At 61.5% G+C, this 27,991-nt stretch overlaps 3 protein-coding genes across 12 annotated transcripts; 2 read left to right on the top strand and 1 right to left on the bottom strand.

The window, feature by feature from the left end:
• Positions 1-5: 5 nt before the first annotated feature.
• Positions 6-18,070, top strand: ABCB8 (ATP binding cassette subfamily B member 8). 5 transcript variants are annotated; one of them, XR_004351371.1, is made up of 17 exons: positions 6-198; positions 3,774-4,086; positions 4,423-4,578; positions 4,655-4,749; positions 4,908-5,013; positions 5,866-6,027; positions 6,125-6,210; positions 6,336-6,433; positions 6,882-6,987; positions 10,067-10,100; positions 10,317-10,453; positions 10,645-10,739; positions 10,883-11,016; positions 11,721-11,868; positions 13,239-13,489; positions 14,179-15,648; positions 16,297-16,564. XR_004351371.1 is itself a non-coding variant. In XM_032642536.1 (17 exons), exons 1-16 carry the CDS (start codon positions 104-106, stop codon positions 14,302-14,304), a joined length of 2,142 nt encoding a protein of 713 aa, XP_032498427.1. In that variant the 5' UTR covers positions 6-103; the 3' UTR covers positions 14,305-14,307; positions 17,942-18,070. The 5 variants fall into 5 exon arrangements, 4 of the variants coding, with proteins under 4 accessions (XP_032498427.1, XP_032498428.1, XP_032498426.1 ...); XM_032642536.1 differs by lacking the exon at positions 16,297-16,564 and adding an exon at positions 17,942-18,070 and having other exon boundaries at positions 14,179-14,307; XM_032642537.1 differs by having other exon boundaries at positions 4,908-4,950; positions 14,179-14,307.
• On the top strand, positions 17,975-22,137 carry ASIC3 (acid sensing ion channel subunit 3). Of its 6 annotated transcripts, none has more exons than XM_032642543.1 (11): positions 17,975-18,786; positions 19,538-19,688; positions 19,891-20,018; positions 20,176-20,377; positions 20,471-20,527; positions 20,630-20,777; positions 21,086-21,177; positions 21,339-21,418; positions 21,520-21,591; positions 21,780-21,838; positions 21,957-22,136. In XM_032642543.1, the coding sequence occupies exons 1-11, from the start codon at positions 18,253-18,255 to the stop codon at positions 22,033-22,035; spliced, it is 1,602 nt and encodes a 533-aa protein (XP_032498434.1). In that variant the 5' UTR covers positions 17,975-18,252; the 3' UTR covers positions 22,036-22,136. The 6 variants fall into 6 exon arrangements, with proteins under 6 accessions (XP_032498434.1, XP_032498436.1, XP_032498432.1 ...); XM_032642545.1 differs by having other exon boundaries at positions 18,144-18,786; positions 21,934-22,137; XM_032642542.1 differs by having other exon boundaries at positions 18,215-18,786; positions 21,505-21,591; positions 21,957-22,130.
• Positions 22,138-23,175: 1,038 nt separating this feature from the next.
• On the bottom strand, positions 23,176-27,126 carry CDK5 (cyclin dependent kinase 5). Its single transcript, XM_032644048.1, has 12 exons — positions 26,973-27,126; positions 26,286-26,374; positions 26,127-26,194; positions 25,934-25,994; positions 25,779-25,835; positions 25,027-25,122; positions 24,817-24,891; positions 24,584-24,680; positions 24,342-24,411; positions 23,758-23,818; positions 23,566-23,646; positions 23,176-23,456 (listed from the first exon to the last, which is right to left on the bottom strand). Exons 1-12 carry the CDS (start codon positions 27,007-27,009, stop codon positions 23,370-23,372), a joined length of 879 nt encoding a protein of 292 aa, XP_032499939.1. The 5' UTR covers positions 27,010-27,126; the 3' UTR covers positions 23,176-23,369.
• Positions 27,127-27,991: the final 865 nt, after the last annotated feature.

Genomic DNA, 27,991 nt, shown 5'->3' with positions numbered 1-27,991 from the left:
AGTCGCGAGGGGGTTGTCGGGATGGGGGCCGGAGCCAACATGGAGCTCTCAGTGGAGTAAGGGTGAAGCTGCTGTTGCCGGCTGCTCCTTTTCTACCCCCACCATGTTGGTGCACTTATTTCGGGTCGGGATTCGGGGTAGCCCCGTCGCAGGCAAGCCACTACTATCCCTCCGCTTCCAGACATTCTCGGCCGTCAGGTAAAAAGGGACAAACCTACTGGGAGCGCGGGCCATTGACCTGACGGCAGGGCGTGGGGACCGCCGGGAGATGGAGTCCCGGGCTCGCGCAACGCCTGCTGGGAGTTGTAGGCCGGCCCGGCCCGGGGTTGAATGTCACTCCCCCGGGGATTGGCCTCAATTATTTACAGCGAGACCTAGGTGCCAGCAGGAGGCTCGGCGCGTCTGTATCTGCATGTGTGCTGGACGGAGGGGGCGCTCTGGCCGGTGACCACGCTAGGTCTCCTCCCACCAGCGGGCGCCGTGCTGCACAGGTGTCGGGCCCCCGTTTCCGGCCTCAGTCCTCGTTCTTGGAATTGGTCTGGCGATGTGGACAAAAATTATTAGTGTCCGGAGACATTTAGTATTGCTGTTGTTCCAAAAATTCAGTGTGAACTGAACAAAAATGGTTACTAAATCGGGATGGTTTCAGCAGAGATAGTCAATTTGGTAACGCGTATGTATGTGTTCTTGTATGCTCTATACACGTTCGTCTCAAGAGAGAAAGACACAGGTGGGAAACGAACATGTACCCTGAAACTGCCACTCCGCTGTAAATGCTTTATGAGAAGCGACTGATGCCTTTCTAATCCTGGAGTGAAGAACCCGAGAGCCAGGCAGGCAGCAGATTCGTAGGGGCGGGTGGATGTGGGCTTGTGTCCTTTGGAAAGCCCGTCTGACTGATGGAGGGCGAGATGGGCGGAGCTGCAGCTAGAAGTACGGGTGCTGGGAAGTAATCTGCCAGTTCTTGGCAGTGACCAAGCACTGCTTAGACCTTAGTTTGGAGAAGATGAGAAAAGCTGGAAAGTGGCCATGGTAAATTATTAAAAGGCTTGAAAACAGCCCTTAGGAAAAGAGTAAGGGTGTCGATGTTTTTTACCCAGAGCGAAACTCCAGAAAAGACATCAAACAACGTTTTACTATTTGTGTGTTCATAGTGTAGTGTTTTTAAAACGTCAGGTCACAACACAATAGTTCATAAAGTGAATTTAGTGAGTCTGAATCATGTAAAAGTGAATATAATGGAATACGTGTTAAAAACAAAGTAGGGGGACTTCTCTGGTGGCGCAGTGGTTAAAAATCCGCCTGCCAGTGCAGGGGATATGGGTTCGATCCCTGGTCCGGAATGATCCTACATGCCGCGGAGCAACTAAGCCCCTGCACCACAACTACTGAGCCTCCGCTCTAGAACCCATGAGCCACAACTACTGAGCCCACATGCCACAACTCCTAAAGCCCGCATGCCTAGAGCCCATGCTCCACAACAAGAGAAGCCACCGCAATGAGAAGCCTGCACACCGCAACCAAGAGTGGCCCCCGCTCGCCGCAACTAGAGAAAGCCCACGCGCAGCAACGAAGACCCAATGCAGCCAAAAATAAATATATTAATTAATTAATTTTAAAAATTAGGGAGGGAATTCCCTGGTGGTCCAGTGGTTAGGACTTGGTGCTTTCACTGCTGGGGCCCGTGTTTAATCCTTGGTGGGGAAACTAAGAACCTGCGAGCCGCACAGGACAGCCAAAAGAAAATGAGGGCAAGTACTGTTTTGTGAAGCATTTCGGTTTTCTGTGACATTGTGCCGGATCGCAAAGTAAAACATATTTGTTACTGTTGCACAGTAAGTCTAAAGCTTTGCAAACGCTGCAGCAGCGAGTCAGGGCAGCTTGTTCTGCATTTCTAATGAGAGCATGTGCTGGACACTGTTATGTACCAGAGCTCTGCTAAGTGCTGGGGATACAGTGGTGAATAAGATAGGGCTTCCCGCCATCAAGGAATATACGGTCTAATGAGGAAGAGGGGCATTTACACAGGGCAGAAGGACATTGAGCTTCTCCGTTTATATTTTGGATAGATATAAAGTACACAGTGGAAGACAGGCAGGTGGATGGGGTCGGGGGAGGTGTAATATAGAGTTGGCAAGAAGCCCAGGCCTCCCTGAAACAAGGGAAGGATGAGATGGAGTGTGTAGTTAGGAAGGTCTGGAAATATGAAAGGCCATCATAGTAAAGAAGAAACCTTTCATCTATTTGTTTTCATCAATAATCTCATTTGGATCTTTGATCGTCCTACCATATACTCTTGGCCAGATAACTTATGCTTCTAACAGGCCTCCCTATAGCCACTCCTGTCATTCTCCAGCTCACTCCCCTCTGCAGTGATCTTTAAAATGCAATCATGGGGACTTCCCTGGTGGTGCAGTGGTTAAGAATCCGCCTGCCAATGCAGGGGACACGGGTTCAATCCCTGGTCCGGGAAGATCCCACATGCTGCGGAGCAACTAAGCCCATGCGCCACAACTACTGAGCCTGCGAGCCACAACTACTGAAGCCCGCGCACCTAGAGCCCGTGTTCTGCAACAAGAGAAGCCACTGCAATGAGAAGCCTGTGTACTGCAAGGAAGAGTAGCCCCCGCTCGCAGCAGTGAAGACCCAACACAGCCAAAAATAAATAAATTAAAAAAAATTTTTTTTATTAAAAAAATGCAATTATGATTATGGTCCTCGTTGCCCTCTCAAGTCCAGGTGTTTTAAAAGGACGGTAATGGCTCCCCCCACCCCACCCCCACCCTCCAGCCTCCAGCCTCAGCAAGCTTTGTCGTTAGTCGTTTGTATCCACACACACACTAAAGCTTAACTACCGCAGCGTAGTTACTCGGTCTGTACCGTTCACCCCCTCTTCCTGTTCCTCAGAGCAGAGCACTGATGCACAGCAGGCTGCGGCCCTACGTTGCCATCTGCAGGTACCGAAACTGCAGGAAAGGGGTGATCTTGGCCTATCCCAAGATGACAAGATACGTTATTCGGATTTTATTTCTTTTTCTTCCTTCAGCTGACAGAGAGGGAGTCTGTCACCCTTTCCTTCCTTGCCTTGTCACATACGCACTCAAGGCCAGGAAGGAGACAGGGCAATGGGGTATATAATAAGCTTCCGACCAGTGGTCGAGACTTGGGTGCGGGCCTGGCCCTGCCACACATAACCTTGGGCTCATCACACATGGCAGTATAGGATGAGCCTGGATTCTGGAGTCAGACAGCAGGGCTCCTCTCTTGTCCTAGTTCTGCTGCTTGGGGACAAATGATTTCAGCTCTCAGCCCTGCAGGATGTTTTCATCTATCAAGTGAGAATACTGGCCTCTCCCTCCCAGGGATGTGAGGATCAAACAGAGCGGACTGATGACTTGGTGAGGTGGGGGGGCACTGTCCCTCTCTGAGCTGCATTCACTGGGAACTTCTCTGTTCTCCACTGTAAGAGGAGCGCCGTCCAGCTCTGATGTCCTGTGATTCTGAGAGAGCAGGGGTTGGAGATGGTCACTGGCTGGGGCCCGCCGTCTGAGAGACGAGCCAGGGAGAACACCTTTACCACTCGATTGCTTTCCACCGGGTGCGTTCATCTCAGAAACCGAGGTTGCTTAAGAGCCGCCCTGAGAAGGGCAGGGTGGGCCGTTGGGAGAGGAGCTGCTGCTCTCCAGAGGGCTGAGCCAAGAGCTCGGCTGCTTTGTTGTTCAGCTGGGGGCCAGCTGGGCCCTCGAGCCCTCAGTGCCGTTCTCTCCCTGCAGGTCCCGCGATGGCCACCCCAGCTCCTGCCTCCTCAGGGCCGTGGCCCGGCTGCAGCCCCAGCTCCAGGCCGGCCTCCCTCGAGCTCCTGCAGCTCCCGGCCGCAGCCCCTCTGCCTGGCTCTGGGTTGGGGGAGTCCTCCTGGGCCCCGTGATCCTGAGTAAGTGCCCCCGCCGTGGCCTTGTGGCCCTCTGTGAGGCAGAGGCGGCCCCTCCGGCCCGCTCCGGACCCGGTGCCGTGGAGCCCCGCTTCAACTGGAAGCTCTTCTGTCAGTTTCTACGCCCCCATCTGCTGGTCCTGGGGGCAGCCGTCGTGGTGAGGTCTTCTCCCGCCCCGCCCCACGCCAGGGACAGGGAAGAGCCCAGCCAGGGGTTCGCGGAAGCCCCCGCCAGAGCCGCCTAGGGACAGCTTTCCTGCCTGGCCGAATCTCAGAGGAGACCTCGGGAAGCAGCGGGGCTGGGGGTCACCAGGAGAACCTGCACAGGGCAGCTGGGTGAACAGGGTCCAGGGGTCCCCTGGGGCTGGCAGCTGGGCTTTAACTCTCCGAGAGACACAGGAGCCCCCAAAGTGTGGGCAGTAGTGGGAGACGAAGGGCCAGGGGTTAGGGAAGAGCGTGGTCCCCCTGTAAACGTCTGTCTCCCACCCCCCAAGCTGGCACTGGGCACAGCACTGGTGAATGTGCAGATCCCCCTGCTTCTGGGTCAGCTGGTGGAGATCGTGGCCAAGTACACGAGGGACCACGTGGGCAGCTTCCTGACTGAGTCCCGGAACCTCAGCACCCACCTGCTCATCCTTTACGGCCTCCAGGTACAGCAGAAGGGAGGGCCTGGGGGCCGCCAGCGGAACCGCGCGGGCGCCCCTGAGGTCCTGGCTTCTCTCCCAGGGCCTGCTCACCTTCGGGTACCTGGTGCTTCTGTCCCGCATCGGCGAGCGCATGGCTGCGGACATGCGGAGGGCCCTCTTCAGCAACCTGCTCCGGTACTGCCAGCCTCGGGCTGTGGGGTGCAGTGGTGGCGGGGACCAAGCGGCCCACGGGGGGTAGGGGGGTGCTGGTGAATGTCTAGGGGCGGGGCCTCATCCTGAGGTCGTGTCTCCCTCTTCTCCCCCCACCCGCTGCCCCCGTGTCCCACCGCCAGACAAGACATTGCTTTCTTCGATGCTAAAAAGACAGGGCAGCTGGTAAGCCGATTGACGACTGACGTGCAGGAGCTTAAGTCATCCTTCAAGCTCGTCATCTCCCAGGTCAGCGCCCAGGCCCCCCCACGCTCGCCCACGCGGGCACGCTCCCTAGTGCGGATGCAGCAGGCCAGTCCTGCCCGCCCCGCCCCCCTTGGGCCCTGCGCCCAGGCTCATGCCGAAGCGAGAAGCCTGCTGTCTGGTGAGGGTGCGGGTGAGGGAAGAGGGACGTTCACAGCAGGAGGTGCCACGGCAGCGTCCGGGGTCGGGACAGGCTGTTTCTCTCCTGTTCTGAAATCCTACCTCCCCGGAAAACCGTCCCAAGAAGGAAGGCTCAGACAAGAGCCTTTCCTGGCCCAGCTTGCCCAGAGCAGAATCACCACCTTGCCCCCAGAATGCCGGGCACGCTGACAGGAGGGGGAGTGATGGCTTTCTGCTCTGTGCCTGATGTCCTCTCCTCTTCCCCCCACGTTGTCACTGACCCCTAGCCGTCCCTGGGTGGCATCACCAGGCAATTCTCTCTTTTTTTATTTTTTGGCCGCACCTCGTAGCTTGTGGGATCTTAGTTCCCGGACCAGGGATTGAACCTGGGCCCCGCAGTGAAAGCACCAAGTCCTGACCACTGGACGGCCAGGGAATTCCCCAGGCGATTCTCCTTCTGTTCAGTTTCTAGAGCAGAAGAGAATGAAAGTGGGATTTGTCCCAGGGGAGGATGCCTCGGTCCACAGGCATTCTCTTCACGCCTGCTCATCAGGAAGGGGTTACGCTCTGTGACCAGTGGACTGTCGGTTGGCCTCCCGGGGGTCAGACCTGTGGCCTTGGCCTTGTGAGTAGAGAGCTAGCTGTAGCCAGCTGACTCTTGCTGAGTTCCCCACATCATGTTGCTGATGCCAGACAGCCCTCCTGTCTGCTCCCCAGGGACTGCGGAGCTTCACTCAGGTGGCCGGCTGCCTGGTGTCCCTGTCCATGCTCTCCACGCGCCTCACCCTGCTGCTGATGGTGGCCACGCCTGCCCTGATGGGTGCTGGCACCCTGATGGGCTCAGCTCTCAGAAAATTGTCTCGCCAGTGTCAGGAGCAGGTACCAGCATTCCCGCCCGTCCTCCTCTCTGCCCTGTACTCCTCTGTCACCCCTCCGTGTCTCCATCCCGGCTCCCTGACTCCTGGACTCCCCGCAGGTCGCCAGGGCAACGGGTGTGGCAGATGAGGCCCTGGGCAACGTCCGGACTGTGCGAGCCTTCGCCATGGAGCAGCGGGAAGAGGAGTGAGTGCCGGGCGGGGGTGGAGCCCAAAGCGGTGGCAGGGGGGCGGCCTCCCCAGATGCACCTCCCCCCACCCCGCGTCCCAGCCTGCCTGCTTCCTGAGGGCTGGGCTCGGCTTCTGTCACAGACGCTATGGAGCGGAGCTGGGGGGGTCCCGCTCTAAGGCAGAGGAGCTGGGCAGAGGCATCGCCTTGTTCCAGGGGCTCTCCAGTATCGCCTTCAACTGTGAGTGAGCGAGGCCCCGCCAGGGGACCTGGGCTGTGGCTTGGGCTGTGGCTTGGGCTGAGCTCGGAGGAGCGAAGGACGGGTCCCAGCAGGGCGGGCGACGGGCGGCTCTCCACCTGCTCGAGGTCCTTCGCATGTCTCTCGAGGGCCAGTCAGCCGGCCTCTGGAGGCTGCTGCCTCCGGCAGGCAGTGGGCAGGGAGGCCCAGTGTCACAGCCGAGCCGTGTACAGCGCGCTGCTGGGCCGCCCCCAAGGGAGCCGTGGAGGTGCCTCCAACCTACTCATTGCCAGATGACGAGACAGAGGCGGAGACCACTCAAGTGACTTACCTAAATTCCAGTCAGTTGGGAGCACAGCAGGGACTGGCACTGGGGACCAGCACGTGGGCCAGGCTCTGTCCTCTGCCCTCCTCTGCTTCCTCCTTGAACCCCTGTCCTTGCCCCACTCAGGCATGGTCTTGGGCACCCTGTTTATTGGGGGCTCCCTCGTGGCCGGACAGCAGCTGACGGGGGGAGACCTCATGTCCTTCCTGGTGGCCTCCCAGACAGTGCAGAGGTGAGTGTGGGGCCGTTCCCTTTCCTAAGGAGCCCAGCTGGGCCAGGGGCCGGGGGTGCCAGTCTGCTGCGGGGACAGCTACCAGGTCCCCTGGAGAAGCTCAGGGCTGGGGATGGGGAGCCCCTGCCTTCGTCCAGAGCCCGCTCGGGGCTCCCAGCAGCCCCTGCAGCCTAACTCGCTGACCGTACACTCAGAAACGCAGTTGCCATCTTCACCTTCCAGACAATTCTTCAATGAGCCTTTTTTGGGGTCCTTTTTTTTTTCTTTTTCTTTGGCCACACCGCGTGACATGTGAGATCCTAGTCCCCCAACCAGGGATCGAACCCGTGCTCCCCGCGGTGGAAGCACGGAGTCTTAACCACTGGACCACCGGGAAGTCCCAAGCCTTTTTCTTTTTTTTTTTTTTTTTTTTTGTGGCTGCGTTGGGTTTTCGTTGCTGAGTGGGAGCTACTCTTAGTTGCAGTGCACAGGCTTCTCATTGTGGTGGCTTCTCATTGTGGTGGCTTCTCGTTGCGGAGCACGGGCTCTAGGCACACAGGCTCCAGTAGTTGTGGCTCGCGAGCTCTAGAGTGCAGACTCAGTAGTTGTGGCGCACGGGCTTAGTTGCTCCGCGGCACGTGGGATCTTCCCGGACCAGGGCTCGAACCCGTGTCCCCTGCATTGGCAGGAGGATTCTTTTTTTTTTTTTTTTTTTTGCTGTATGCAGGCCTCTCACTGTTGTGGCCTCTCTCGTTGCGGAGCACAGGCTCTGGACGCGCAGGCTCCAGACGCACAGGCCCAGCGGCCATGGCTCACAGGCCCAGCAGCTCCGCGGCATGTGGGATCCTCCCAGACCGGGGCACGAACCCATGCTCCCTGCATCAGCAGGCGGACTCTCAACCACTGCGCCACCAGGGAAGCCCGACACGCTTTTTAAGAGCTGGCCTCCCACCCTCTGCCTGACCTTCCCCTGCAGGTCCCACCCTGCTGGCTCACTGTGTCCGCGGCTCCGCAGATCCCATCTGCCTGCAGGCACCAGAGCTCCCCGCTGGCACTGCCACAAGAGTGCCCAGGGTGGGCCTCCTCCCCTCTCCTATCCCCTCCAAGCTAAGTTCCTAGCAATACCACGTATACCAAAACACATAAAACATAAATACACGTTAGATAAACAATTACAGTAAATATGATAGAATAAATAATTGAAAAGTGGGGGGCTTCCCTGGTGGCGCAGTGGTTGAGAGTCCGCCTACCGATGCAGGGGACACGGGTTCGTGCCCTGGTCCGGGAAGATCCCACATGCCGTGGAGCGGCTGGGCCCGTGAGCCATGGCCGCGGGGCCTGCACGTCCGGAGCCTGTGCTCTGCAGTGGGAGAGGCCACGACAGTGAGAGGCCCGTGTACCGCAAAAAAAAAAAAAAAAAAAAAAAAGACACATTAGATAAACAATTACAGTAAATATGGTGGAATAAATAATTGAAGAGTGAAGACCTGTGTTACCAACCAGCCACGTCCAGAAGATAGAACATCAGCTCAGACGCCCCTCTGGGTCCCTTCCTCGTTATTCCCGATGCCGACGGTCCTTGTGTCATGGCTCTGCCCCGTGTCTTACCACCTGTGCGAGTGTCAGCCGTTTCTTCCAGAATCCCTCACCATCGGCCTTATTAATATTGTCCTGGGCAGAATGGAGCTAAGCTGGAGGCAGGCAGGTAGAAAAGACTCCCTTTCTCAGCCCCAGACCCAGCATTCCACAAAGACCAGATACCACCCATTTCTGCTCAGTGCTTCCTAATCTGGGCCCATTGAGACCCTCTCTTGTCCTGGGCAGCCTCACCCCTCCTTCCCGCAGGCCCAGGAACTAATTTCTGGTGGCCTTGGGACTAAGAAGGTCTGGCTGTTCTGAGGCGGAACTTGGGCCGCCCCCTGCTGCCCCTCCCCCGGTGCTGACCCGGACGAGCACCACTGGCTCCCTTCACGGTCACCCCACCGTGCTCCACGGGGCAGGGGCAGAAAGTCTCCCCCGGCGGATGGCAGCCACCCGTCCCAGGCCTGGTCCCGCTCCCTCAGACTCGCCTTGCCCTGGGCCCCCTCCCCTTTATGGCCTGCGTCCAGACCCTTTCCTTTCCTCCCCGCTGCACTGTCTAGCCAGGTGGCAGAACTGTGTCACAGACTTCAGAAAGCCTGTCTCGCAGGCTGCTAGGTGCTAGGTGGGGCGGCTTCCCCAGCCACAGGCCTCAGGCGCGGACTAACTTGCTGTCCTGGCTCTTCTCGGGAAGTTCTCTGGGCGTTTCCTTGCGGGCTCCCCCCCTCCCCCACCCCCGGTGCTGGGAGAAGTGAGATCCTGGGGAGTCAGTGTTGCCTCCTCTTCTCTTCGAGAAGAACCCGCATGCACAATCGGAGACGCACAGTCACGGGCTGGCCTGGTCCGTGACTAAGCCGGGGGCCGGTGACTCAGGAGTAGTGACTCACCGTCCTCCTCGCAGCCGGCAGCCCCGCACGACGATGAGGAGGTGACCCACCATCTGGACAGATGGACACTTACCCCTCTGCTCACACAGGGCGGAGCCCGTGATGACATGTCTTCAGGGAATTTTGAGCTCCCCCTGTGGTCTAATGTCTTCTGTTTCCTTCTTTCTCTAGAAGGAGTAACATGCTTTTTTCCACCTTCCTTAGCCCTTGCTTCCCCCGGGAGTGGACAGCGCTAGGTCTGACCCCCTTGGTGGGCCTCACAGCCCCTCCCTGCAGGCTGCGGGCAGCGTGGAGTCCGGCCCCACCGCGCCCTGCGCCTGCCTTCCCTGTTTCCTCCCCGGAGCCCGGCCCTCAGGTACCGATGACTGTCAGCCCATCCGGGCCAGGAGGGAGCGTGGCCCTGAAAGGAGAAGTTACTTGCCAGGAGACCTCCCCGGTGGTGCCGGATTCCAGGGCACCTAGGGCCCCAGGTTTTGGGAACTACCTCTGCGTTTGGCTTCCGGCCGCCTGTTTCCTCGCCTCACCCAACACGTCCCCCCACGCGGCTGAGACCCAGACCTGCCCCTCTGGCGCCAGCCCACCTTCTCTCAGGCCCTCCTCGTCCCCCTCTTTCAACCCTCCTCTTTTACTCGCAGGTCCATGGCCAACCTCTCTGTCCTGTTTGGTCAGGTGAGTGGCAGAGGTGGGTGGGTCCAAGGATGTGGACGTGGTACCTGGGCTGGAGTCCCGTCAGCCACTGATGTCACTTGTGTGCCGTGGGAATTGGGTGTCCGGCGGAGGGGATACGACAAGCCCCTCCCTGCCGCCAAGTGGGAGTCCAGGAGGTGCTGCCCATTCCCTGGGACCCCATGCCTCCCTCACACAGACTTTAACCCCCCTCCCCAGGTGGTGCGGGGGCTCAGTGCAGGCACCCGGGTCTTCGAGTACATGACCCTGAGCCCGTGCATCCCACTGTCCGGGGGCCACTGCATCCCCAGGGAGCACCTGCGCGGCTCCATCACCTTTCACAACGTCTGCTTCAGGTTAGCATCGGTGGGTGCGGGGGTGTTTCTCTGCGGGTTGAGGGCAGGAGAGGGAGCCTGTCTGGGGACCTGTGGGTCAATGTCTCCCTCTAAGTAAGCCCCCCTTGCGGGTACAGGGAGACTTTGGGAGGGACCCGGGCAACAAGGGGCCAGGAACCCGGTCTGACTGAGGGTCTCTTGGTTCCTCCCAGTTACCCCTGCCGTCCCGGCTTCCAGGTGCTCAGAGACTTCACCCTCACGCTGCCCCCGGGCAAGATTGTGGCCCTGGTGGGCCAGTCCGGGGGAGGTAAGAGGAGCCTGCCACCCTCCCACCTGTGACTTCTCCCTGTGGGAGCCACTCAGTGTGGAAGGAGGGGCCCCCACTGCCACCGGGGGCGTCCCTGTCCCGGACATGCTCCAGAAACCCATGCCCCCCTCCCGAACCCCCAGGAAAGACCACCGTGGCTTCCCTGCTTGAGCGCTTCTACGACCCCACGGCAGGCATGGTGACGCTGGATGGGCAGGACCTGCGTACCCTCGACCCCTCCTGGCTCCGGGGTCAGGTCATTGGCTTCATCAGCCAGGTGCCTGCTTCTCTCAGTTCCTGCGGCCTGGGCCCCTCCCCCTTTCCAGCCCCGTCACCTGCTGCCCTCCTGGGGGCACTGGGGGCGAGCTGGCTCTCTTCACCAGTCCCCAGCGTTCACTGGAGTCCCAGCGACTGCAGCTCTGCCCTTGGAACTCTGTTCCTCAATGTAAAAGGCCCAAGCAGGTGGAAATGGGGTGGCCGTTTTAGGATCCCTGGGTTCTGTGGTGTCCAGAAGGTCTGGACACCCACACGGTGTTGCCGGGCACTGCTGGTAGCTCACCCACCAAGCGAGGCCCCGCAGCCCCGCTCTGAAGCTCTCAGCCCCACTGCTTTCCCAGCGAGGGTCCACCTCCCCCCACCCACCACGTGTGGATAGAGGGCGCCCTTTGGGCAGGAGAAAGCCAAATTGTAAAACCCTTCCCTGCCCATCTCTCCAGAGAGGGGGCACCCTGCCGGGCCAGCTGGCCTTGCTCTCCCAGCCGCCTTCCCGCTCCCTTTCCCGAGGGGCTCCGTGCCACGCAGGAGCTCGGCTTCTCCCCCCTTTGATGGACCTCTCTGTGTTTGACCTGTAACTTTGAACTGCCCCTACCTGCCCTCCCAAGTGGTCCTGTTCTGGCCGAAACAGCTTCTCCTGATGCGCCCCTCAGAGGTTCAGGGCAAAATCAGAATGTTTCCGGTGGACCCTCCACCTCCCACCCCCAGGAGCCAGTCCTGTTCGGAACAACAATCATGGAGAACATCCGTTTCGGGAAGCTGGACGCCTCCGACGAAGAGGTTTACGCAGCTGCCCGCGAAGCCAACGCACATGAGTTCATCACCAGCTTCCCCGAGGGATACAACACCGTCGTGGGTGAGTTCAGAGACCGCATCCTGCTGGGGTCCGCGGGGCCCACGTGCGAGGCTGGGATCCGGGGGGCAGGAACATAGTCACAGCATCGGGGAAGACCAGGCAGCAACCATGGCCGAGTGGGACAGAGGCGACTCTGTGGGGACGGGGGAGACGAGGCCCAGGCGGGCTGCGGGGACAGGAGCGTGACGGAGGGCAGGGGCACAAGTGATCCGTGACGTGGGGACTCTTCAGAGCTCGCCACGTCAGCTCCCAAGACCTGACCAGAAGCAAGGGGGTGTTACCTCCTTGTAATTGTTTATCCTTCAATGAAAGGTGCTCCCCCTGGCTCTCCGTAGGGGTGGGTTTGGTTGAGCCAGCCTGTCTGCTGACTTAGCCAGAAGAGGGCTCTGGTGGTTCTGACCGGTGCAGTGTTGCAGTGCCACTCTGGAGTCTTCGCAGTGCGGCCTGCGCTTCGTGTGCTCCTCTCAGAGGCCTTTTCCAGCCTTTGGGCTCATGTTCATCGTCCAGGGTCTCTTGGCTCTGTTGCAGAATGTTCCAGCATATCTCACGGCACAGGCCTATCCAAGGCTCCCAACTCCTCTCGAAACCTAGTCCTGAGCCTGGCTGAGCTTAGCCTCCCGAGTGGCGCCCCCTCTGTGGGTAGCCGGCCTTCGTGCTCCGTGTTACTCACTGCTCGGACTCCTGCGGACCCCGCCCTGACGGGAGGAGCCGGGCCCACTCCTCTCTCGCGCACGCGCCTTGTACCCCTGACCCCGTGCACTCGCGGGCTGCCCGGGGCTGCAGCCTGCCCCCCTGCTCTGTGACCGCAGAGTCCCCTGAGGCTCTCTTTGGCAGCCAGGCTGCCACCTCTGCTGTTCTCTGTGGGCATTTTGGACCCCAATATGGTCTTCCCAGAATGCCCAGGTGGGTTTTGAATCCCACTGTTCTGCCACCCCCTACCCCACCGCAGGAGTCACATCTGGATCCTGGATGTCCCCACAGCAGCAGAGAGCCAGGAGGCCAGGAGAAGGCAGCTAGCGCTGCAGGGCCAGGGCAGGGGGTGGGACCCAGGCCCGTCATGGCTCCGAGCCCCTGCCCTGGTGTGTGGGTGGAGCTCAGCGACACCTCTGGGCATCACTGAGCCCCGCTGCGTTCACGACCCGTCATCGTGTGAGTGCCTGTGCACGTTTGCACGGGGATGTGGGATCGTGTTGCCGCCAGGCATCACCCCTGCCCTCAGAGAGGCAGGACGAATGCGCACAGGGCCAGGGCAGGGCCCTGAGGGGCCAGGTGGGAAGTGCCAGACGGCCCCGGTGACCATCTGCAGGGCTGCCCCCGAGTGCAGAGCTGAGCGCCACTTCAGGCCCCCGCCCTATCCCCTCCCTCCCCAGGCGAGCGGGGCGCAACCCTGTCTGGTGGCCAGAAGCAGCGCCTGGCCATCGCCCGAGCCCTCATCAAGCAGCCCTTAGTGCTGATCTTGGACGAGGCGACCAGCGCACTGGACTCGGAGTCTGAGAGGCTGGTGCAGGAGGCCCTGGACCGTGCCAGCGCCGGCCGCACCGTGCTGGTCATCGCCCACCGGCTCAGCACCGTGCGTGGGGCCCACCAGATCGTCGTCATGGCCCACGGCCGGGTCTGCGAGGTCAGCTGGGGCCCGGGGAGCAGGTCAGGGGGCTGGCACGGCTTCAGCCACGGACACAGTGGAACGGGCGGCTCAGCTGAGCTGTGTGAGGGTCTGGCCTGGCCCTGGGGCCTTGGGCTCATAGTCTGAAAGCAGCACCCGTGTGGATTCAGGAGTTCCTGCCCTTTGATAAGCCCTGGCCTCTCGGGGCCCCAGCTTCTTCCTCTGTCCCCTGGGGTGGGGCAGTGAGTAGAGCTGCAGCGTGGCTCCCAGGATCAAAGGGGAAAGTTCTCAGAGAAGCGTTTGCTGCTGGGGGAGGGGCCCAGGGGCTGAGGCACAGAAGAGGCCGCACCAGGGATCCTGATCAGGGCCCAGGCAGGAGCAGCCCAGAGGCTGTGTCTGCAGCAGGGCTTGGGGGCTGTATGGGGCCCGGCTCACAGCCCCCTGGCCACTCGCGCTGGGCGAGGGGCACTGGGCCCTGTAAGAAAGACAGGGGGACCCAGATGCTCTTCCACGATCTAGCTCAGCTGACAAATACAGATGCGCCAGTGGCAATCCGTAATCAGCTGTGCTTTGGTTTCATACTCGCCTCAGGACTGACGCTGGCTTAGGTGAAGCCGTGCCCAATGGCTCATAAGTAGCTGGCCCTCCAAGGGCTCTGAACTCTGAGCTGGGTTGGGGTGACCGTCTGCCCCTCTTCCTCTCTCCAGGTGGGGACCCATGAGGAGCTCCTAAAGAAGGGCAGGCTCTATTCGGAGCTCATCCGGAGACAGGCCCTAGATGCCCCGCCTCCTGAGACGCCCAGGGGCCATGGGAAGCAGCACCCCAAGTCCTGAGAGGTGTGGTCACCGCCGTGCATCCGTGCCCAGGGCCAGGGCTCAGCTCGGGGGGTATCCCGGGCACCAAGCCCCCAGGAGGGCCAGCATGCTGGGGTGGGGGCTACTGCCATCGCTCCCCTGCTCGCAGCGAAACCCGGGCCAGGCGCCGGGCTGGGGGAGGTTGGGCGCACTCCTGCCAGAGCTGAGAGCCCTTGGCTGCACGGCGGGCCCCTGCTCTGTCCCCTCCCTTTGCCAAGCCCTCCCCGACCCCTCTCCCAGCCCTGCCGAGCCTCCCCCTGTACCCGACAGGCTAAAGGTGTGCAGGCCGCAGCTGCAGGGAATTTTCACAAGTCAGCACCGGGGGTGGGAGTAGGGACTCGCCCCAGGATTCATCCCACACCCGTACCAGGACCTCGGCCTCCTCTGCAGAATCCCGACAGGCCTCTCAGGGCCCTGCAAGAAGGCGCCCACCCACTGAGCCAGCCCTTCAAACCTTCAGCCCACATCTTGGGAACAACTTCCCTTCCTTCTCCTTGTGCCTTTACACAGTCCTTTCTCTAGATTTTGCCCTCCCCCCATCTAAACAGGACGGGGGCCTAAGAGGCCCCCTGGCTCTTGGGGAGGGCGAGGAGGGGCGGGCAGCTGTGGTCTGATCCACAAGAGGTTCTGCCCCAGCCCCGTGCGCCTTGAGCCCGTCACCCAGTGAGATTGTGGACCGCCACCCTCTATGTGAGTACACTTACCTCTGAAAGGGACAGAAGAGGACATGCACCCCAGACTCCAGCCACGGGGGACGTCCAGTGCTAACAGTCACCACAGCACTGAGGGGCGGCTGATGCTAAGCCCCTTGGGCTGACAATACAAAATCCATCCGACAAGGAGCGGTCACTGCCCGACCGGCCTCCCTGGCGTGGTCAGACAGGGTCCCTGGAGCAGGTGGGACCAGAGCCTCACTTTGAAAGAGGATAGGCCAGCTGCCCAGGTGGCACAAGCCCTGTGACCCCAAAGCTGTGAATGGGGTGGGGCTAGACTCTTGTCTGCTTCTGGGGACCTAAGAGCAGCCAGGGTTTGCCCCCAGCCCTGGTCAGCTCCTAGAACCGGGCACCCCTCCTGCCTTGGTTCTTCTCATGTCACATCCCACCAGGAAACCTTCCCCCTTCACAGCCACGTCTGGGCTGAGGACTCCATCATGAGTCCTGCGCCCTGGCTTGAGGAAGAGGGGCCGCCCATGCTGGACCTTCAAGGCCAGCCAGACCTTTTGGATTTATCCCATGGCATAGAAGGACGATGCCACGTTTCAGGGGTTGGCAGCAGGGGCAGCTGTGGCTGGAGGCCAGCCTGGAGGAGGCTGCAGCGGCTCAGGTGTGAGTGCCCACAGCCTCTTCTGGGTGTGGTTTAGGACCAGGTGCTACTTTAGGGAAATATCCCAGGGCCAAAGCCACCCAGGTTTCATGCGCTGCTTTCTTAATGTTGAGAGGTCGCACCCCAGGGCAGGCCTGGCCCGGGAAGCAGAACACGGGCTAGCTCCAGGTCGCTTTGCCACTAAACGCCTCCCTAGTGAGGGCAGCCGAGGGCAGGCCTCAACTCCCTGGCCGAGTCCGCACTGGCCTGCCTGGCCCCTCCCGGCCGAGGCCCGCTCGTGCTCTACCAGCACCAGCCGCGGCCTCCAGCCACCCAGACGTCTTCTGACACCAGATTCTAGGTCTCTCCTTACCTCTGCAGGGTGGCCTCTCCAACTCCTGCCCCCGCCCCCCCGCATCCCCTCTTTAGGGAAGTGGTGAGATCCATGGCGAGCCCTGAGCTGGAAGGCCCTGCGGTCAGCTGCACACTCGCTGTGTAGCCTTAACCTCAGCCTTGGCTCCTGCAGCTATTCCACGCAGACCGTAAACCTAGCTGCACTTAATTTCGCGAGCTTCTTTTAAGAGTTTAATTAGAATAATCTGTGGTAAAGTACGTAGCCTCAGAAGCTGGTTACATCTGTGCGATAAGCCATGTTATTCACTCCTTCAGGGTGTGTGTTCATTAAGCACCTGCTGTGTGCCGCCCTGTCTGCCGGGGTGGGGGCGGTGAGGACATCCCTGCCCCCGTGAGACCTGCGGCGGTCTCGTCAGGAGGACGGACAGGAGGCCAGGCGATCACAGCGCGACGTGGTCACGTTCAGTTGGCGAACTACGTTCCACCCACTGCCGAGAGCCCGTGGACCCTCGCCTCTAATGCTTTGTGGAGGCGCACGGAGTAGAAATAAATTGCAGTAAATAAATTAGTGGAGATAAATCTGCTTTCTCTCAGGCCTGCAGTGCAACTCCCAGCTCCACGGGGGCAGGTGAGCGTTTAACCAAACGCAGGGCTTGACGCCAGCGAGGAGCAGCCCTGGCAGTCCTCCGCGACAGAGGCAGCGTTCAGCAGCTGCCTCCCGTCCCTTGCACCTTGGATTAGCGAGACCCCCGAGTCCCGCTTGAGGCCTTGCACACTGCAGCTCTGCCTTTCGGAGGTGTCCTCTCTAGCCCCTGGGAGTCTGCCCCAGCCCGACCCAGCGTCACCTCGGCATCTCAGTCAAATGCCGCGGCTCCGCCCCCTCAAGGCCAGTGTCGCCATGCTGTGCTAGGCACTGTGGCCCAGGGCCCTCCGGCCGGTTTGGGGGCAGCGTCTCTCCTCCTTTAGAAAAGCCCCCTTGCGAAACAGGCACACTCCATGTTACTGATGGGAGCGCACAGTGGTGTAATAACGCCTACGGTGGGGAATTTTCTGCTATCGAATTACCCATGCAGTTGCCTCTTCTTGACCCAGCAGTTCTATTTCTAGGAGTTTATGTCTGTACGATGCTACTGAGAGCACCACTGTTTGTAATGGAAGACTGGAAACCCCCAGTGTCCATCAACAGGGGTGTGGATATATAAATGATGGTACATCCACAGAAATGAAATGCTACGCAGCTATTTAAAAAATGAGGACGTTTTCCAGGTACTGGATACCACATGGTCTCCAGAATATGTTGTCAAGTGAAAAAAGATGTGAAATCATAGGGCATCCATGTTACCTGGGAGGGCGTCACACGGGCACCCATGTTATACTTGAAGGACGACAGGTGAGCCCACAGTCATTGTGGCACAGGCCAGCCCCCCAGACACGAGGGCCTGAGCATGGGGAGGTGGGAGAGAGGGTCACTGGGGACAGACCACCTCTGCACGTGGGGCCGGAGGAGACCCTGGCACCCAGAGTAGGCCGGGCCGCTGGGGGCTCAGAAAGAAGAGTCTGCCGATGCCAACTTCCCACCACTTTCCAGCCTGGTCAGGAGCCAGCTCCGCTCTGCGAAAGAGCAGATGATCTCGCGTGAGGTTAGGGGAAGGGAGGAGAGGGCAGAGGACGGGGACGGGGCCAAGGGTCAGCGACGGACCCTCAGCCCGACATACGGGGGCTGCAGCTGGGGACCTAGAGGCCCGCGAGGGCACCCCCGGCCCCAAGTTCTCTCTCGGCTCCCCTCAAGCCTACCCGGGATTGCTGTGGTTTCCTGCTGGCGCCTCTGGTCTCCACAGCCCGGCCTCCCCCGACGCTGCACTAATGGCTCTGCCTCGGGCCCCAGGGACCTCCCCGCCCCCCAGGCTGCTCTGTCAGCCCCCTTGCCCCCTCGCCGCTGAAACCCAATCCTCTGCTGCAGCTCCGGCTCAGCAGAACCGCCTCCAGCAGAGCCGCCCTGCTTGCCTCGTCGGCCGCACCCTACCTGGTCTCTGCCTCGGAGCCCGCAGCCCAGCACCGCGCCCAGCAGAGCCACAGCCGGGTCCTGGAGGAGGCCGAGCTGGACCGGCCAGGCCAGTACCTCCCCACCCTCTCCTCTCCTGGCCCAACACCCGCGTGACCGCTGCCTGACCCTCTGAACCCCCCTCTCAGCCCCTCCAGTCCTCGGACCAACCCTCTCTCCTCCTCCTAAGCCTCTGTAGCTTGGTTCCCCCCGCGCCCTGGGCTCCGGCCATGAAGCGCCCCTCAGGGCTGGAGGAGGCCCAGTCGCCGGCCTCAGACATCCGCGTGTTTGCCAGCAGCTGCTCGATGCACGGCCTGGGCCACGTCTTCGGCCCGGGGGGCCCGATGGCGCGCCGGGGGCTGTGGACCACAGCCGTGCTCCTGGCACTGGCCACCCTCCTCTACCAGGTGGCTGGGAGGGTGCGCTACTACGGGGAGTTCCACCACGAGACGGCCCTGGAGGAGCGCGAGAGCCGCCGGCTCACCTTCCCGGCCGTCACCCTGTGCAACATCAACCCGCTGCGCCGCTCACGCCTCACGCCCAACGACCTGCACTGGGCCGGGCCCGCACTGCTGGGCCTGGAGCCCACCGAGCACGCCGCCTACCTGCGTGCCCTGGGCCGGCCCCCCGCGCCGCCCGGCTTCATGCCCAGCCCCACCTTCGACGTGGCCCGGCTCTACGCCCGGGCCGGGCACGCCCTCGAGGACATGCTGCTGGCCTGCCGCTACCGAGGCTGGCTGTGCGGGCCCGAGAACTTCACCACGGTGAGCCGGCCGCCCGATCCGTCCAGCCAGGGGCCCGGGAGCGCCAGGCGGTCCCTGCCGGGCCTTGCCGACCCACACTCCCCCAGAGCCAGGGAACCTTAACAGCCATGCTGGGGGATCCTTTCCTTCCCCACCCCACCAGTGCCTTTCTGTTCAGCCAGGAAGCTGTATTCCTCGGGCCCCTCCCTGCTGCTCAGCTGGACTGCAGCATGCAAGGTCAGGCCTCCCAGCCAGGGGCACTCACCCAGGCTGGCTCTGGGCCCAAGGTCTGGTCTGTGGAGAGCCTGCTCCTGGGGGGTGGGGGGATCTGGTGTTCTAGGGCAGGAGACCCTCCTCTCTGCCAGGGGGAGGGTGCTGGTTTCCCCGCTGCCTCTTCCACATGCTGCCAGACCTGAAGGGGGGCAGCTGGGCCCCTCTTCCTCATGCCAGTCTCCAAAGAAACACTTGCCCTGCAGGCTGTGCCCTGGGCTGGGGGCGGAGGTGGGAGCGAGGAACTGGAGGGTCCAAGCCTGTCCTTTCCTGTGGGAAAGGGGCAGGGTTAGCTGGTCACAGTGCAGCGAGGGTCCAGCTACATGTGTCGGTTGAGGGAGGGTCTCGGGGCATTAAGATGTGGGCTTCAGTGTTCAAAGAAGAGACCCAGATAGAGGATGGGGAGGGAGGGGTCCCACAGTCCTCGCACTGGCCCAGGGGAAAGGGCCGCCTGAGCTCCTGGTTCCCTGGTGAGGTCTGCCATCTGTCTGCCCTGCCCCAGGTCTTCACCCGCATGGGGCAGTGCTACACCTTTAACTCTGGCGCCGAAGGGGCAGAGCTGCTCACCACTCCCAAGGGCGGCATGGGCAATGGGCTGGAGGTGCTGCTGGACGTGCAGCAGGATGAGTACCTGCCCGTGTGGAGGGACACGGGTGCGGGGGCGCACGGGCGAGGCCGGGGAGTGGCAGGTGGGGTGCAGAAGGCCCTGGGGAGAAGTGGAGGTGCCGGGGGTGGGGTGGGGCCCAGGCCTGTCCTTTCCCTTGGGAAGTGGGTGAGTTGAGTTGGGCACAGCCCTGGGGAGAGGGGGCTGCAGGAGGGGGCCTCTTGGGACTCAGGGTCCCCCCTTCCCCGCAGAGGAGACGCCGTTTGAGGTGGGGATCCGAGTGCAGATCCACAGCCAGGAGGAGCCGCCGCTCATTGACCAGCTGGGCTTCGGGGCAGCCCCTGGCTACCAGACTTTTGTGTCCTGCCAGAAGCAGCAAGCATCCTCTCTGTTGCCTCCGAAACCGGGCTCCGACTCCCTCCTGAGCCCACGCCGCCTCAGACCCCAGCCCCAGCTCCTCAGAACTGTCCCAGTGAGCTCGCGTTCTACGCAGGCCCCCCATTCTCCCAGAGCCTCCTTAACTTGTCCGCCTACAGCTGAGCTTCCTGCCGCCACCCTGGGGTGACTGCAGCTCTGTCTCTCTGGACCCTGACTTTGAGCCGGAACCCTCTGGTCCTCTGGATCCCCCCAGACCCAGCCTAGGCCCCAGCCCTCCCTATAGTCTAATAGGGTGTCGCCTGGCCTGCGAGAGCCGCTACGTGGCTCGGAAGTGCGGCTGCCGAATGATGCATATGCCAGGTAAGGGGCTGGGGGCAGCGGGGGAGGGGGTCCGGGGAGGCGGGGAGGCCTGGAGGGCGCCGCTCCTGAAGCTGTCTCCTCCGCCCCGTGCAGGCGGCGCGCCGGTGTGCAGCCCCCCGCAGTACAAGGACTGTGCCCACCCGGCGCTGGGTAAGGGGCAAGCCTCTCCTGCATCCCGTCCCCACCCCGCTCTACCCGCGACCTCGACCCCGCGGGGCGGGCGGCCCTGACCCAGGCGCCTGTGGCCCGCAGACGCCATGCTGCAGAAGGACGCGTGCACCTGTCCCAACCCGTGCGCCAGCACGCGCTACGCCAAGGAGCTCTCCATGGTGCGGATGCCGAGCCGCGCCGCCGCCCGCTACCTGGCCCGGAAACACAACCGCAGCGAGGCCTACATCGCGTGAGCCCCGCAGGGGGCCGGGGGCCCGGGGCCCGGGGTTAAGGCGAGCACCGAGCCTCCGGGCCGAGCCTCCGTGCGCAGCGCCCAGGGATGGGACACCAAGCTACACATCATTACCGGGCTCGGGGACTCTGGGCAAGCTGCTTAACCTTTCTGACGCCAGCTCTTCCGAAAATGGGGACGGTGACACCCCTCCCCAGGGCTCATGAAAGGACTCAGGGACCAGAGAATGGGGTCTCTGTTCCTGTTCCTGCCAGCAGCTGGCACTGGGGGCGTCCAGCGAACACTCTTGGCCTCTCTTCCTCCAGGGAGAATGTGCTGATGCTGGACATCTTCTTTGAGGCCCTCAACTACGAGACGGTGGAGCAGAAGAAGGCCTACGAAGTGTCGGAGCTGCTCGGTGCGTGCGTGCGCGTGCGTGTGTGTGCGTGCGTGTCTGTGCGTGCGCGTGCGTGCGTGTGCGTGTGTGCGTGTCTGTGCGTGCGTGCAGGCAACCTGCGGCCTGGGGAGGTGTGGGCAGAGCAGGTAGCAGTGAGCTGACAGGTGACCCGGTCTCCACAGGTGACATTGGGGGCCAGATGGGGCTGTTCATCGGCGCCAGCCTGCTCACTGTCCTTGAGATCCTGGACTACCTCTGTGAGGTGGGTGGGCCTGGGCTCCAGCTGTGGGAGGCGGGCAGAGTCAAGCCGCAGGATCCAGGGGTCAGGTATGCGCTGGCCACCTCCAGCACTGCTTCCCCCAGGTGTTCCGGGACAGAGTCCTGGGATACTTCTGGAACCGAAAGCGCTCCCAAAGGCACTCCAGCGCCAACCTGGTAATAGCCCCCTCCTCCTCCCCTGCCGTCTCCACTGTGGGTGCTGAGCCCCTCCTCCTAAGTGTAGAACACCCCCCCACCCAGCTGAGAAAAATTGATGGGGGAGGGGCGTGCAGTGACCTTGGCTGGTCTCTGGGAGGGAGGATCCCCGCTGCCACCACTCCCAATCTCTGACCCTCCTCCCACAGCTTCAGGAAGGGCTGGGCAGCCAACGAACCCCAGTTCCCCACCTCAGCCTGGGCTCCAGGTAACAAGAAATGGCCCCCTAAGGTCAAGGGAGATGGGGCAGTTCCAGTCTGGAGGGCAGGGGCAGGGCAGTGGGTGAGAGGCCTCCCATCCCAGGGCCGTGGTCCGTGTCTCCCCAGGCCTCCCACCCCTCCCTGTGCCGTCACCAAGACGCTGTCTTCCTCTCAACGCACCTGCTACCTCGTCACCCAGCTCTAGATGGGGCGTCTGCGTCTTCAGGGCCGCACCCTGACATCCTGGGCGTGGCCAGCCCGCACGTGTCTTTCCACCGTCACCCCAAATAAAGTTCTACTGCCTCAGCCTCAGCTGTTCCACTTACAGGCAGACCAGCCAGGCCACGGTCAGCCCTACTCGGGCACAAGACCTCTGCCAGCCATCACCCAGCAGACGTGATGTCTGAAACGTTAACCTCCAGAAATCTCTCGACGAGAGAAGAGTAGTAAGCGGGCATGGGTCACTTGAACCTCTGTGAATGAGTTTGTCAAACCGACATCTCAGAGTGAACGCAGCCCAAAGCCGGGTGTGAAGGCAGAGGCGGCGGTGCTAGGACAGCCGCACTTGGGGTCCGATCAGGGAAGGGCTGGCAGAAGGCTCTGATCCAGAGCCCGGCAAGAAGCGGCGGAGCAGGTGGGGAGAAGCTGGCGTGGCTAGCCCGCTTCCAAGAACACAAGCTGCTGTCCTGTCTTAGGCATTCGTGACTTTCTCACACTTGGGACCGAGTGTCAGCCTGCCCGCCCCGCACAGGAACCGCTCCTGCTTCCACAGCCTTTGCACAAGAATTGCAGGCCCCAGCTTAGCGGGGGGAGCCCAGGCCCTCCCTTCCCACCCCTGCCAGTAAGCACACGCCCAGGCCCGCTTTCTCAGCTCCTTCTCGGCACCCTAAATACTGGAAAATGACAAATAAGGGAGCCGGGGAGGGGGTGCTCCCAACCACCGCTTTGGGTGCCTCCTGTCCCAGCCTGAGGGCCTGGGTGTGGGGGGCATGAAGAGGGAAGTGGCAGGGCGGGTACACGTGGGACAAGAACCATAAAGAAAGGCCCGGCTCTTTTCTCCCCATTCTGGTGGAAGCCCATCCTTGCTCTCAGACACTGGGAGCCTAACGCCTCCTGGGCAGAGAAAGGGAAGGGCACGAGCACATACGCACACGTGTGGTGGCAGCGCCTAAGGGTAAGGGTCATAGCCTCCAACCCCCAGCCTCCAGCCACTCAGAGTAGCAGAGCCAGGGCTGGACAGCTGGGTTGCAGAGGGTGGGGAAGCGAAACAGAGCCTCAGGGCCCCCCAGCACCACGCCCCCCAACCCCGCCGCCCAGAGCCACTTTTCCAGCACATCAGCCAGACTGTGGGAAACGAGCCAATTTATGAAATTAAATAAAGTCCACGGAGGGAGTGAAGAACACGGGTTAGGGCGCCTCCACCCTGGTTGGGCCCAGCACAGCTGGAGCTTGGCACACCGTGCATCCCTGCCTTTCCTCCCCTCCCCAGAGGGGGCTTAAATAGGCCAGGCCCCAGCCTGGCCGCCGGGGGCCTGGAGCCTAGGGGGGGCAGAAGTCGGAGAAGTAGGGGTGCTGCAGGGCCTCTTCTGCTGAGATGCGCTGGACCGGGTTACACTTGAGGAGGTTCTGGACGCACAGAAGAAGGCGAGGCAGGTTCACGCCCAGAGCCCCGCGCTCCCCGGGTCCCTCCCGACAAGTGCCCCGGCCCCAGCCCCAGTACCCTGCCCTTGGTCACCTGCAGCAGGTCCCTCCCTGTGGCACTGAGCTTGGGCACGACGTTCACCAGGGACGTTGTGGCTGGGTACATCGGGTAGGGCTGTGGAGGGCAGGGTGAGTCAGCCAGGGGTGCGGGGGCCTGGAGGCTGCTAGGGCCAGGACCTAAGGGGCGCCACTGACGAACCACGCATGAGCCCATTACCCATCACACCTTATAGTCCGGCAGCTTGGTCATGGCGGGCCACTGCTCCTCGGTCGGTGTCCCCAGCAGCGTGTCCACGGGGTCAAGGATCACTCAGGTGGAAAGGGGCAGGTGAGGGGCTCTTCCCCTGGGGAAGGGGGATTCCTCATACCCACCCCTGCCCCCCTCACTTTATCCCCCAGCTCACGACAGAAGGCGGCCCCCGGCCCATGCGACCCTCATACGCAGTCCCAGCTGCGTGCCGTTTTCTGCAGGCCAGGTTCTGTATAGCCGTTAACGACTTTGACCTAAACCCTGAGGTCCGTGGTCCTGATGAAGCGGTCAGCGGTCCCCCACTCTCACTAATCGTCCCCCTGCTCCTTTCGGCTCCTTCAGCCTAAGGATTCGGCTCTCAGTTGGAGGAGTGAGCCCTCCCTGCCTACAGGCTGCACGCTCTCCAGCTGGCGGCGGGCACCCTCTGCCCTCAGGAGAAGCCCTGAGGCACCCCCAGGCCTAGCCCAGCCCACCGCCGCCCTCCCTGCCTGCACTCTGAGCTCCAGGGGCTTCCAGATCCCCTCCCAGAGGGCCTGAGGTGAAGGGAGATGGAAGAATATCGGAAGATCCTCTTCAGCTGGTCATCTACGTCGTTGCCAGGAAACAGGGGCCGCCCCGCGTTGGCCAGCTCTGGGAGGGAGGCGGGGGGCGGGGGTGACAGGCGAAGAAGCCCCCCCCACAGCCCTGCCCTGCCTCCTCCCCACCCAGGGGCCCCACTCCCTTCCCCAGAGGGGACCCTCCAGACCCTCTTGGTTGACTCAAACGGGAGACGGAGTTGCCCCCGCAGACCCCGGCGTGTCACCTGCGAAGATGCAGCCCGCCGACCACATGTCAATGGACGTGGAGTACAGCTTGGCCCCAAAGAGGACATCCGGTGGGCGGTACCACAGCGTGACCACCTGGAAAGGACCCCACCACAGGGACCCCCAGTTTGAGGGCTGGGGAGGAGAGCGCTCAGAGAGGAGTCCCAGAGGAGCTGAGGGATGCTGGCTGGGGACTCCCTCCCTCACCCCCACTTCCCGCCCCGCAGCTCACCTCAGCTGAGTAACAGCGAACAGGGATCCCAAAGGCGCGAGCCAAGCCGAAATCAGCCAATTTCAGCTCCCCATTCTGAGGGGGAGGGGGAGGGGCACGGAGAGGGGCTCTTCCACAGTCTGAGGGCAGCCCCCCCGCTCCCGCCTTCCCGTCCAGCTCCCCTCATCCCACGCCAGCCTCCCTGAGGTCCGTCCTCTCGCCCAGAGGTACCCTGTTTATGAGCAGGTTCTGAGGCTTCAGGTCCCTGTGTAGCACGTTTCGGCTGTGACAGAATCCCAGGCCTTTCAGCAGCTGGAAGAGGAACGACTGGGGGAGGGGCAGGGAGGAGTTCATCGAACCGTCTGGAAGCGGGCCCAACGATGGGTCACGCTCCCCTCTGCTTTGCCTTGAAACCCCAGCAGTCTTTCAGCACCAAGCTCGGCCCAGCATCACCCCTTCATTATCGAGGACCTACTTCGTTCCTTGCTGGGTACTCGAAAGGTGAACGGGGGCCCCGGTCCGCACCTTTCCAGAACTGACAACTTGGTGGGCCTTCCTACCTTTCCAGCCCACACTGATCTCTCCCCTACCTGGCCTCATTTGAACACGAACATCATAACCAACAACGTATATGCTGTGCTGTATTATTAGTCAGCACTTCTTCGCCCTGGAACCTGGGCCTAGAACAGTGCTTGCCACACTGCAAAGCATTCAGGACGTATTTGTTGAATGAATGAATCTCTCTGAACCTCATTTTCCTGCCTCGCAAATGTAAATCCTATCACTGACATCAGAGTGTTCCCTTCAGGTCAAAGCGATCACGTGAAAGTGCTTCTGCTGAGATGGAAGCTCTCGGAGACAGAACCAGGGTTTTCTCCTCCCCTCGTGCCCCGAGTGTCCCCGTGCAGGGCCTGAGAGCATGTCCACTGAATCCGGACGCCAACCCCAGCCCCAGTGAGCTCCCAGGAAACCAGTATCCTCACCTTCACAATTTCAGGATCTAGGTCACCATTGCAGCTGTCGAAATACTTCTTAAGGTCCTAAAAGAGGGATGGGGGTGGGGGATGGGATGGAGTTTAACCTCAGTCTGGGTCCCTATATCCTCCCAAGGCTACTGTCCCTCAAGTCCCCCTTTCACCTGGTCACAGAACTCAAAAACCAAAGTCAGCTTCTTGTCGCTGTGCAGGACGTCGTGGAGCCTAGGGAGAAGCGAGTGCTCAGCCAGGCAGCGCCGCAAGTCTGCACCTACTATCCCAGTGTCAGCCCAGCCCATCTCTGAAGCCCCCACCACCAGACCACACAGGCAAGGAGGACCCCACCCACCTACACACCTGACAATGTTTTTGTGTTTCAGCTCCTTGAGTAGGCAGATTTCCCGAAGGGCAGAACTCGGCACTCCCTACACATTGGAGGGGGCCAGGTGGGCCACAGTCACATCCCACCCAGCCTAGGCCCTCAACCCCTCCCTGGCCCCAATACCCCAGTCCTACCTCATCATCATCATCCAGCCTCACCCGTTTCAGAGCCACGATCTCATGAGTCTCCCGGTTTTTGGCCTTGAACACTGTTCCGTAGGTGCCTAGAGGAAGGAGGTCAGGGCTGAGGGAAAGGATGGGGCACCCTTCCCCAACCCAGGCGGTCCCTGCCGGGAGAGCAAGCAGCGTTGGGGGTGTGTTACTTCTGATGCCTGGAGAAGTGGGGGATGTGGCAGGGAGGAGCCTGCAGATGGCTCAAGGGTGTCTGCAACAGGGAGAGGCTGCAGCTGCTGGGTGAGGAGGTCTACAATAAAGGCCGAGCTTCTGGAGGGTCTGAAAATAGGGAGCAGGGGTCTGGGAGAGGAATGAGGGCCGGCAGGAACGCTGAGGTTGGAGGTCTGCCGCGAGAACTGTGGGTGAGGTTCTGCAAGTGGCGCTGAGGACAGGGGTAGGAAATGCAGCACGTGCAGAGGTCGGAGGTGGGTCTACAGGGGTGCTAAGGTTGGGAGGGGGGCGTCTATGGGAAATGCTAACGGGGGAGGATTGGTGTCTGCTAGGAGTGTTGAGCTCAGGGCCAGGGCTGCAGCCAGTGCTGAGGTTGGAGTCTGTGGGTATTGCTGACGGTACAGCAGCCCGGGATGCAAGGAATGCTAAAGGGTCTGCAGAAAGAGATCTTGCAGGAACATCTCGTGGTCCCATTACCTTCCCCAATCTTCTCCAGCTTCTCGTATTTCTGCATCGCGGCAGCCGCGCGAGGACCCTTGCGGGCCCTGGGTTCTAAGACTCCGGGCCCGGCGTTGCAGAGGAGGCGGCACCCCAGCCTCCGGTCCTGCCCCGCCCCACTGCCTGCGCATGGGCTTCTCGGGCTTGTAGTCCTAGGGCGCCACGTTTCCCAGTAATGTCCGGGGCCTTAGACAACAAGAAGACTACAACCCCCAGCAGGCTGCGCTCAGGCTCTCTGCAGCACTTGCCTCCCGGGACTCCTGTTCGACCGCGGAGTCGACCCTTGGACTTCAAGTCCCAGGAAGCATCGCGTGTCCGTTTTCCCGGCTCCCCGCCGTCGCGCGCGGCTCCCAGTGTGCCCTGCTAGTGTTATTCCTTTTCAGCGCTTACAGCCTTCTTTTGAGAAGGACCTCTCCGGGACTACACATTCCAGAAGGCAGCAGGGGTGGGGGTAGGGCAATTTCTAAGGTTTGGGTTTTGGCGGCCTTCATCCTGAGCCCAGGTGGCCCTGCTCTGCCCCTGATGATATTGAGGTTCCATCGACTCCCTGACAATCCCAGCACGGGTTTCCACCTCTCCCTAAGGCCATCTGGTGACCTCAGGATTGATTGGGGAATGGCTCTGAGCCATATCTTGCTGACGATGACTTCACAGGAACCAGCTGACCGCAGGGCTGGAAAGAGAGGCAGGTGTGCCCCAGTGGAGACTGGATTCACCAAACGCCAGAGACTCCTCTCTCCTGTGAGCCCCGTTTGTCGTCTCGGAGCCCACCCAACTCCAGCCTTTCGCTGCACTCTGATATCCCGAGGCAAGCTGGCTGGACACTGGGAGGGTGTCCCCAACCCCCTGCAGAGCCCGGGCCCACTGGAGTCGGCCAGGGTGTGGCCGAGGGCTGGCAGGTTGGTTACTGCCCTCCACAGACAGAAGGACAGACAGAAGGACAGACAGAAGCTACACTTGAAGCAGCCTTGACCTCATCCCTTAAGGAGTTGATTATA

The sequence above is a fragment of the Phocoena sinus genome, chromosome 9 (assembly GCF_008692025.1).
Source record: "Phocoena sinus isolate mPhoSin1 chromosome 9, mPhoSin1.pri, whole genome shotgun sequence".
NCBI lineage: Eukaryota > Metazoa > Chordata > Mammalia > Artiodactyla > Phocoenidae > Phocoena > Phocoena sinus.
The sequence above is the reverse complement of the archived record's forward strand: the minus strand, read 5'-3'. Positions and strand labels throughout refer to the sequence as shown.